The 11,068-nt window shown below is 42.4% G+C and overlaps 1 protein-coding gene across 1 annotated transcript in view; it reads right to left on the reverse strand.

The window, feature by feature from the left end:
• Window positions 1-5,182: 5,182 nt before the first annotated feature.
• Window positions 5,183-11,068, reverse strand: part of LOC109969783 (TNF receptor-associated factor 2-like) — a 10,237-nt gene continuing 4,351 nt past the window's right edge. Inside the window, exons 5-11 of the mRNA XM_020616931.1 lie at window positions 10,829-10,990; window positions 10,655-10,729; window positions 10,022-10,096; window positions 9,175-9,741; window positions 8,701-8,878; window positions 8,405-8,553; window positions 5,183-8,137 (exon numbers count right to left, since the gene is read on the reverse strand). Coding sequence (XP_020472587.1) covers window positions 7,919-8,137; window positions 8,405-8,553; window positions 8,701-8,878; window positions 9,175-9,741; window positions 10,022-10,096; window positions 10,655-10,729; window positions 10,829-10,990 — 1,425 coding nt within the window. The 3' untranslated portion in view covers window positions 5,183-7,918. The remainder of the gene's footprint in view (window positions 8,138-8,404; window positions 8,554-8,700; window positions 8,879-9,174; window positions 9,742-10,021; window positions 10,097-10,654; window positions 10,730-10,828; window positions 10,991-11,068) is intronic.

Consider the following 11,068-nt stretch of genomic DNA (forward strand, 5'->3'; position numbering starts at 1 on the left):
CCCGTTTGGGCTAAGCCCGGCTGGGCCCCATGAGGGGAGGCCCGGACACCAGGCGCTCGCATTCGAGCCCCAACCCCGAGCCTGGCTCCAGGGTGGGGCCCCGGCTGTGCCATGCCGGGTGTAATGGTTATGATGACAAAAGTCCATGAAGCTCGTGTCACCTTGACATTACTGTGAACATATGACTCTGTCTGTATGTTTAGCTACAACTATGTAGTGAAATTTAAGGAATTATTACTTTAAAAGTAACAGTGGCAGTAAAAGTGCATGACATCATGGCAGTTAAACTTTGCAGTTAATCCACAGTTCACGTGCGTGCTGAACAGTGGGGGGTGGGGGGGATCCGGATCAACTACAATCTGTTACACCACTACCACTAACTCCTATCACAGTTTACACAGCACGTGAAAATGACCTCAGCGAGACGGCTACATCGATAGCTCAGACTGGTTGTAGATCGGGCTCAGATGACCCTCAAGCCCTTCAGAACTCTGTACACAATTCACAGTGTGTTCTTGAATAAAAACACCCAAATCCTAGTATTAAACATCCCACTGCCGACTCAGGTGGACGATGAATCAGTTACCCACTAGTCATGACGCCAGACTCAGTGGCGGAACCACTGACACCAGACTAACTGGGACACATTCAGCCTTTATACTGGTAAGTAAACATTTTTTGATTAACTACATATCTGTGTGGTTTAAAATTACACTGTATCTACTCTCCTCTGTAACGCTTTCCTCTGGAACAACATAGTAGTTTATTCTGTGCAAGCACAGTGTGCACGAGACGTGTGTCTGTATCCTGTTTTTTAATTATGTATTGATAAGACCCCAGGAAGTGAACTAGTTTCACTGCTAACAAGCATTTAGTCAGCCAGCGTGGGACATGGTGCATACTGCATAAGAGCACGTAAGGCTTCCTCAGCCTGGAGCGGCTTATCAAACTGGTCCTGGTCTTCTGTGTTTACGTTATTAGCAGTCCACAGAGGTGATGAACACAGAGGAAAGAGGGGCAGAGTATCAGCTTCAGTGCTATGTGATTTACACGTCACAAACTATAATGCACAATAAGAGCGGACACTGGCAGGAGGAAGCGGCAGTGAGTGTCCTTATCTAGAGGTCACTCAGTGATGGACAGCAGCAGCTTTAACTCACCTTTTATTGAATCTGATCCCAGTTCACTATAGCAACAAAACAAAGTTAAACTGTCTTGTGTAACAAAAGACAGTTTACGAGGCTGATGAGCAAAAGACTTTGGGTTCATGCTCTGGGCACCAGGAGTATTTATATGTATATGGTAACCCAGTCAATAGCTGTCTAGACACTTCATTCACTAGGGCTGCAAGTGAAGATTATTGTCAGCATCAATCTGCTAATTATTTTCTCAATTAATCATTTTGTCTATAAAATGTCAACAAATAGTAAAAGATGGCACTATAGTTCCCCAAAGCTCAAAATAATGTAATCACATTGCCAAGTTTATAATAATAATAATAATCCAAAACACAAAAAAATATTCAAATTGGAATCAGGTATGACGAAGAAAAGCAGCAAATCATCACCTTTGACTTTGTAATTTTAACTAAGTGATTAATGCTGTAGTCTGTACAAAATGTATTTCTATTGACTCTAGTGTGTGTTGACATATTTCACAGGATAAGAGGAAATCTGACCTGTCAGCAGCAATGGAGGGAAAGCCAGGAGAATTCATCATCTGGGAATATGAATGGCTATACAGTTCAATGAGAGGTTTGTTGAGAGGTTTCATGAAATGTCAATGATATCAGTGTGGTGCTGGTGCCACAAGTCAGGGACCACCTCAGTCACCAAGACGCCTCCTCTGGGGACCATAAATATCTGGACAAAATTATAGTTGTTGAGACATTTCCCTGTGGACCAAAGGCACCGACTGACATTCCCATCCCTGGAGCTACATCGCTAACATGCCTAAAATTACTGGAGAAGTGCCTCTGGTAAGTCACTTTGACACCCCACACGTCACCCACATTCTTCACCTACATGACCAGACACTGTTCCCTCCTGCAGACCACTTCATTTTCAACTCATCATTAACTTTACTAGTACTCCCCAGCTGCAGTCTTTCAAACAGCCACATATCTGGGAAATGAGCTGAGTGTTCCAGCTTCCTGTCTGTTTAAAGCTGCATTACGCAGAGTCTTTAAAATGGTGACATCAGACACCAGCTGTTGTAAATGTATATAACTCCTGCTTTGCAAACTGCTGAGCTGAACTGAGGTCCACAAATAGATTCTGAGCGTAGGTCCCTGGTGAGTCTAGACGTTGTAGGATGTAATGCAGTGTCATGTTGACCGCATCATCCACTGACCTATTTGTTCGGTAAACAAGCAGTCAAATCTATGAACACGTGTAACAGGTGGTCTTTAAACTCTGCGGACATAAGAGATGCACGATGTAAGTTTGAAGTAAATGTCTACACACAAAGTGTAACAATCTCTCTGCAGACTCTGGATCCTGCTCAGAACGCCTGCAGCCCCAGAAAGGGTCGAAGCTACAAGACATTCCAGGGTAACAAACAACACATTCATTACTCAGGCTGTTTAGTCTGGGGGCTGCTGAGGTGAGGTGCTCAGGTTTATGCCATTGTTGTTCTCACTGCCTGGCTTATGTACATATTACTACTTTGTCATTCTTGTGTGTTCTATTCAAGCCAAGTCCAAAACAAAGCCTGGTGACATCCATAATTTCAGGCAAACAGGCGTGAACGGCGAGTATAAACTAGTGTCAGGCGACGGACACACTCAGTTCTTCATTTTTACAGTTTATGTATTTAAAAACTTCTTCACATATAGAGCAAGTTCAAAGGTACCACTAGAAACCCCCCTAACATTCTTACCTTAATCATCACAGGTTATCGATGAAATCAATGTTTCAGTCAACATGTAAATGACAAACTGCAGCCACAGTCTTTTTCCCTAAATGCTGAGTTTGCCTGCCAATGACAGGTCACTGCTGCACTGTCCAATTACAAGCCAAGTATTTCCATTATAACAGTTTTCACTGACTCACCCTTATAATCCACCATTCATTTCTTGGCAGGACAGCAGAGGGGAAACTTCTGAAACAAGAATTTCACTTGTCCTTCTGCTTTCCACTGTTATAAAATACATCAATTAAATGCTTTTTAAAATTCAGCCTGTGATCCCAGACAGCCATTTTGAAATACATTAATTAATAGTCTTAAATGGCCCATGGTGCTTTTTCTTGTTTTTTGACTTATCTACAATGTTACAATGGTGAATTCTCATCTTAGACATGACCTTAAGCTCAGAAGATGAGGTGAACGTACATTCTAGTATTTCAGGGTGCCAAGCTCATCTAGAGGTACCCAAGATTTAACATTAAATGGCTGGAAACCAGCAAAATGAGCAGCCATGGGCACTTTACATTTTAAACCTGTCTCTCTTGGGTAAATAGTCCATGAAGTTCATCATTTGATTACATTAGCTGGCCTAATCTTAAGTTGTCACAGATACACAAAAGCCAATAAATAAGCAAAACTCCACTTATCCATGTTAGCACAATGAGGTGAACTGAAACTGTGGTCCCCATCTCAGCGATGAGAGTCAACCCAGTAAAAACCTGCAGCAAGAAAACAGAGGCATTGGCATTTAAGTGTGAATTTGGGCCACAGCTAACTATGCTAATAGTCCAATAACACAGCCAGTCAGTTCATCTTCCAGCCCTTCTTCAGGGATGTTGAACTGTTGCCAGCTAGGTGGGATATTTATATCCTTCTACATGAAACATAAGGGCAGTTACACAGTCTTCGGGTGAGAATAAAACACCAGGGAAGGCTGAAAGTTCAAACACACCCTGTCATTGAGAGGGATGCCTTAGATTTATATACCAGCCTGAGGTGTTTGTCATGTGAGTGAGTGCAACAAAGCACTGGGGTTGTCTGAGCATTTCATTCTTTGCTCTATACACTGGGTCTCTGTCCTGGTGCATTAATATTTCTGTCTAAAATAGCATCTGGACTGCACTCAGATAGGCTAGTGTACGTACAATGCTCAGTGCTGTTTGGTGGGTTGGATGGCCCTGTATGCCTCCTATTCTTTTTAAGAAGATGTCCCATCATTTCACTTCCATTCATGAAAGGTCTACATTAAAACTGTCTGATAGTGCAGATTGTCTCTAACTTGCTCTTGCCATGAAAGTACAATGATCCCTCTTTCCATAGTTTTTATTTTTAGCAGTTTTAATTTTGTGTTACCTACATCCAGAGCGAGGCTGCTGGTCATTAAGGGACTCATAGTGCCCCCTAGTGACCAGTGGTGGAAAAATTACTTTACATTACTAAAATTTTGTACATTACATTTGTATTGTTTTACAGCTATAAAAATGTAATCATTAGTTATTTTCAGATTAAGAGATTAGGATTTTATATAAAACAAGAAGATTACAAAATACAATATTATATATTATGACGGATTAAACCAGTTACCAGCTATCAGTCTAACTGGAGCCCATCTATGAGTTGTTCCACTAAAGAGACATTTATGGATTAAAATTACTTTTCTAAAAAAAAACTAATAAAGAGATAAAACAAATACAAGACTGACAAAATGTATAATAAAAAGCAACAAAACAGAATATAATAAAACCACAAAGAGCAGACAAAAGACAGTGGACAAATCAAACATACAAGTGGGAACATTTTGAAAACATAAATGCAATAAAATAAACAGAATAAATAACAGCTGTAAATGAGGCAGGTTTAAATTTGTGATGTCAACACTTGGTGAGTCTGAGGGCAAATGTGGCTTTTTTGTATTTAACACTTCAAAAAAAGCATCTATTCGTTTAGATAAATAAATCAGTAATATAAACTGGGTAAAAACACAACCAGCTCCAACAGTAAAATGCTGCTTACACACGGTCATATATAATAATGTATCAGTCACTAGAGCTGTTTTTGAAGAACACGTGTGCCTTTATGTACATTTAGCTGATAATACTTGCGTTCTACAACACTGGGTAGCATCTGCATGCACTGATATGACTTTTAGAGTATTTTTACCTTGTTGTACTGGTACTGTTACTAAGTAAAGGATCTTGAGTACTTCCCTCAGCTGTGCTACTGTAGACAGTGGGATAATATTTCTACCACAACCATTTAAAAACTACCAAAAGGCTGAAATGAACAAACTTTATTACACACTGCATGTCCTTTTTACCATATTACATCAATTCTCAACATCAGAATATATATGGCTCTCATTTCAAGTTACATAAATCACTCAACAAATACCCTGTTTTGACAAAGAACTAATAAAAAGTGCACAAATAAAGTTGGTTCAACTTTACAGAACTGCTGTTGTTTGGAGAAAAAGCGTACAAAAGCTTACATTCAGCAACCTCGGCAGGGTCAGGAGTTTAAGGACGGTTTCATGGGACAGTATCAATTATCTCCGTAAGTAGTGACCCATACATCATATTAAAGTGACACAAATACAAACACACACACACACGCCCACACCCTACAAACTTAAATTTACGCATATTTGGCACCATATTTTAGCATAGAACATAAAATACAGCTTGTAATACAACATAAGTAGATGGAGGTAAGGTCTGATTTTGGCACGTTACAAGAACACTCAAGGTATAAAAAGTTCATGTAACCCTACCTGTTACATGCTCAGTCCTCACTGAAAGCTTACGTTAATAGAAACCCACTTACTAGTATGAATTCCTCTCTTTAAAAAAAAAAAAATCATCAGCTCGCTTAGCCAGTTAGCGTCATGAATGAATTCCCATGTTAGTGATATCAGGTAGCGTATGCTCAGTGCCAAGGAAAGCACCTGATTTCCTTGAAAAGTTCAAAACGGTTTGCATTTCTTCAGCGCCACAATGAGTAATGTAAACACATGGCAACAGAGAAGTTGAGTATGACCTCTGTAAAGCCAAGATGTCATCAATATCTAACAGACATAATGCTATATTGCACTCTAGAAGGAATCCTAAGTCCTTACTGCACAACGGGGACGTCCTGGCCTGTTCAAACCATCTTGACAAACAAAAAGCTGGTATATAAATATAGATTTAATAAAGTATTCAGTAATACTATGTTTATTATAACATCTTGTGTATATTAACATTGATATATAGATTATTTCAACATTATGATATGAAAGATACATATTTATAAATTGCTATGAAAATAGGCAGGTGCTTCTGTTGGACAGAGGCAGCGCCAGATATGTAACATAATAACTAATCTACAGTTACGTATTTTCATCCAAACAAATACAAATAAATGCGTTCACACGTGGCTCACGGAGTAAACCAGGGTGAAACTCCATAGTGAATATGAATTGAAGCCTCCCATGCACAGAGAGGTTTCAATACAGGTCGAGACTGGTTTTCAAACAGGCCAGCGTGAACCATGGAACCTCAGCATGCATGCTAAGCAAGTAGGACAGCGACCTCTGGTGGACACATGGGAAAATGACATCTCAGTTTGGTCCAATGGAGAGTTTACTCTTGATTTGTGATGCCTTATTTAAAATCAGCAAGAGTACACTACTACGCTAAAGTTTAAAGTGTTATCTGAGACGGCACTGAACAGCAATCCGCAATAAATAATGTCAAAAATGGCCCATTGCTCACAACAGTGTATCACAATCTCTTGTTTTCAGCCTCCACAAACAAACATTTACCTCATGTACTGTATATTTGCACCAACATATATATTAGATTCACATCAGTATTCTATCTTAGAGCAGCAGAAACAGATATGCACTGTAAAACATTGTAAAACAAGGAACAAACAAGTTCTTCATTTCATGGAATCCGTGTTGACCTCAGTCTGTGGTGGGGCACAGTACTATGTGTAGAGATGTGAACTAGTGACCATGACCTGGGGAAAACTTCGGCTACATGTGTTTGTCAGAGACAAAGCACACGAGAAGGTTTTCTGCCACAGGCTTGACTGGCAAGCTGCCCTGACTCCTTGGTAACTCCACTGTATCTTCCACAGATGTACCAAACCACCAATCAGAACCACCAACCCCTCAAAGGAACAAATACGCAACACTAACTTTACATGTAAATAGCCTGGTTCCAAAGACATGCAGGCAATGTCCACCATCACAGATGGCTAAGTCACTAACGAGTTAAACAATAAACGAGGAACCTTCATAAAGCTCAATTGAATTAAGGAGCAATTATATAATGAAAACGCCAGCGGCATGCACATTTCGCAAAGAAAGGCAACAAAAATGCCTGTAATCTTATTCATAACATAACTCCACGTTTGTCTATTCAAATTCACTCGACACTGGTATTGAGAAGCTCACAATCTCCACGGTCTGCAAGAAAAAGCTAAACCTGCACCAAGCCACGCTCTAACTCTATAGTATGTCTACTGCCAGCTTTCTACAGTGACATCAGAATGATTACATGAACTATCTACAGTCCTGTTCTACCACAACCTGCATGTTCTCTAACATCCCAAGTCTCCAAAGAAGAAGAAGATGATGCTATTCACTCTTTTCACTCCATCGTATCTGTTCACTATTACACCTCCGCGCTGTGTAACTGAAAGCTCGTGCAGAACAGAACACTGACATCTTATCACTATGAGAGTGGTGCAGTGATGTCAAAACCAAAACAAAGTCGTGCACCCAAAATGTACAGCGATGACAGTGGTTTCCACATAGAGACCACAAGGTGTGATAATGCCAACTCCATCTGCACGGACCAAACTGCACGCAGCATTCAGTCGCAAACATGTTTGTCTCCCCAGGGCTGCAGGGGACAGTAAGGTGCCTGAACAAAGCCCTAAAAGGACCATGACTGAGCCAAAATAAAGCCATAATGGTCAAAGAGCTGCCTGGTTGCCAAACTGGACGACCCTGTGGAGCCATCTAGAGGCCGGTGAGGTCCACAATCGCTTTGATGAAGATGGTGTCGTCGCGGATGTAGGAGTTCTTGGCATCGAGTTTTGATAGCGGGCAGAAGAGCGGACAGCCGCTGGCGATATTCATCTCGCTCACGGGTCTCTGGAAGGAGGAAGAAGTGACATCAGGGCGAAAGGCATCGATGATGTGCTCCCTGTTGCTCTGGTCAAGCAGCATCAGAGTCACCTGGAAATAAAAAAACTATTATGCTGCATCCATCATTTTGCACTGGGCGTTTAAAGGTGAGGAAAATATTCAAGCAGGAGGCCAGTGTGGGAGACAGGAAGGTAAGATGATGGAAAACAAATGATGTTGCTGTTGTTATGTGTCGTGGCTCTAAAATAACTTTATAATGCATCTTTAATTTGGGGCCTTAATACTGCATAGCACAACACTCGTGTACTGGTGCAAAACCTCAGCCATGCACTGTAGTGACCCTCACTATCTGCGTACCTTCTGGTTAAATGGCCATTTGAGCAGGGCGTCACTCAGTCCCCTCATTACCACAAAGAACAAGGACAGGTGGCTGCCACGCCCCGTCCCATCTCCATTCAGGTAGATCCGCAGACACATCTTATAGCCGTACTTACTGGTGTAGAAGGCTGGAAAAAAAGGAGCAGAACGTCTGCTTCAGTCATGAGGCTTCTGTGATCGGAGGTCGAACTGGTTTCTAATGACCAGGATGTGGCCTGCAACATAAGCTGTGTTTATTGTGAAGACCTCTACTCTGTAACGACAGATGATGCTACCTGGTGAGAACATGGCCGGGGCTCGACCTGCAATGGCGTCCTGTCTCTTTTTGGCAAAATCAGAGATCCTCCAGACAAAGACGCCATCAAAGGTGGTGGCAGACATCTCCCTCAGCCGGCCCTCCATCTCGGCAACCGTCAGGTCCTTTAGCCCCACCGTCCTCTCCAGCTGTCGCACCTGGAAAATAAACGGGATTACAAATGTTCTATTCAGCCTGTTAACTACTGGCCAATAATAATTGCAGTTATAAATACAAAAATGTATATTGTGAGATTCAAACATTCAGTCGTGCTTTATGTTTTGGTACAGTAGCTCCCATAATGCCTTGGACAATCACTGAGCATTTGGTGAAAACATTTATGAATGTGGAGACTATAATCCCCCCTCAATCTAAAAGTATGCCTATTAGGTCTGTCTTCACATTATGACTCTAAGAAGATGTGTGATTCCTGACACATCCTCTTCAGTCCTACCTTATTACTCAGAGCCTCAATCTTGTCCTGATCCAGTTTATGCTGACGGTTGCTGGCCTCCATGGTGGTGGCAAACCTCTCCACCTCTCTGTTCAGGACACACACCACATTTTCAAATGTGCTGGCTTTAACTTCAAGCTCCGTGCACCTGCGGCCCAGCTCGACCACCTTGGTCTTCTCGCTGTGGAGCTGGAGCTCCAGCGCTGCACCCACCGAGCTGGGCAGGGGCGTGAAGGAGGTAGACACAGAGAGAGTGGGAGCCAGAGTGGGAGGTGGAGGGAGAGGAGCTGAAGTGGATGGACCAGGGGGGCCGGAGCTGGAGGATGAGGAGGAGGCAGCGGCTCCCTGCACGGGAGGCCCAGAGGAAGTGGTGCTGAGCTGGGAGACCCTGGCCTCGAGCTGCCTGAGGGACTGCTGGAGCTCCACCAGTTTGTGTCCAGCTAGTTCCAGGCCCTGGGGCTGCAGGCCCTCCATGCTCACTTTCATGCCCATAATGTAGTGCAGTAACAGATTGAGGTGCTCGTAGGCGTAGGCGCGCTCATGGTCATGAATCTTCTCCTTCTCCACCTTCAGAAAGGGAGGTGACAACCAGAAGGCTGGAATTAAAAGTTTGCATAGAAGCAAATCCTGCTTCTCTTCTACTGGTCAGAGACGATGTTAAACGATCAGGACATGGTCGGACATCTCACAATCAAAAACAAAAATTTGGAATCTGGGATCCTGCTCTTCCAGAAACATTCCGACCATAAAACAATTACCCTCCCCCGTCTCCTCTCGGATCATTTTCACACAGTCTCTGAACTGAACGTGTGTGAATGTGTCAGAATAACACAATCAGGCTACTTACAGACATGTCACATCCCACGACATGAAATCGACACGGAGTTCTGAATTTGCTGCAGAACTTAATATGGTCCACGTACTAGAGAAAAGAAACAGTGAAAGCCCATTAACTATAATATTTAAGTATTAGTAAGTAAAAAAAAATGCATCAATAAGCAAACGGTACAGGAGTGACTACAGGAATCCCAGTGTGTGTCTCCTGTGCATTGGGATTACATCTGAGCCACAGAGCCAAGCATTTTGAAAACTGGAAGGTGTTTCCAGAATCACTGAAAAATTGTCTGCTGCATGGCCTAAGATTTTTTTAACTAATTTGCCAAGTTGTCTGAATGCATCTCTTTTCTCAATGTGTTCAGTGTGAACCAAAATGTTATTCACATCTTAGATACAACCTTTATAACTTCTTTGAGTTGCACAAAAGAACCCGCTGTGTCTGGCTGCCTGTGAAGGTAACGGGTTACTGTAGAAACTAGAAACTATTTAACAAGAGCCTTAAATGTTCTTGACCCTCTTGTCTTTCTAACATTTCCAGGAACATATTTTTCAGGACAAACAAACGCTTAGCCCTGCAACCTTAAAGTGATGACAAACCCTGAGAGGCACAAACGGACTGTCTGCGTGCCGCTTCCAGATTTACCTTCTCTCTGGGTATTTTCTTCTTGGCACAGCCTTCACAGATCATCGGGTACTTGGGACAAATCTCGTCATGTGCCTAAATCAAAGTGACATTGTTTCTTTTAATGACAGAGCTGCTGTGATGTTCTGCACAGGCAAAGAAAAGCACCTTAGGCCGATATAAATCATTTCTAACCTTGATGTTTTTAAAGTGAAAGGGCTCCTTGCAGTACTTGCAGTTGAGTGTTCTCTCCGGGCACTCTCGCTCATTATGGCGCTCCTGTTCATTGAAGCGAATTCGTTCTTTACAAGAAGGGCAGGGGATGATCATGAACTCGCACTTGCCCTCGTGGTTGATCTGTGAAATGTAGAGCTTTTATGGCATCTCTGCGGTGTGCTGGGAGCCGAGTCTACCCATACACATCCGCAGTGAGGT

Source organism: Monopterus albus, unplaced genomic scaffold, assembly GCF_001952655.1.
Source record: "Monopterus albus unplaced genomic scaffold, M_albus_1.0 scaffold181.1, whole genome shotgun sequence".
Lineage (NCBI taxonomy): Eukaryota > Metazoa > Chordata > Actinopteri > Synbranchiformes > Synbranchidae > Monopterus > Monopterus albus.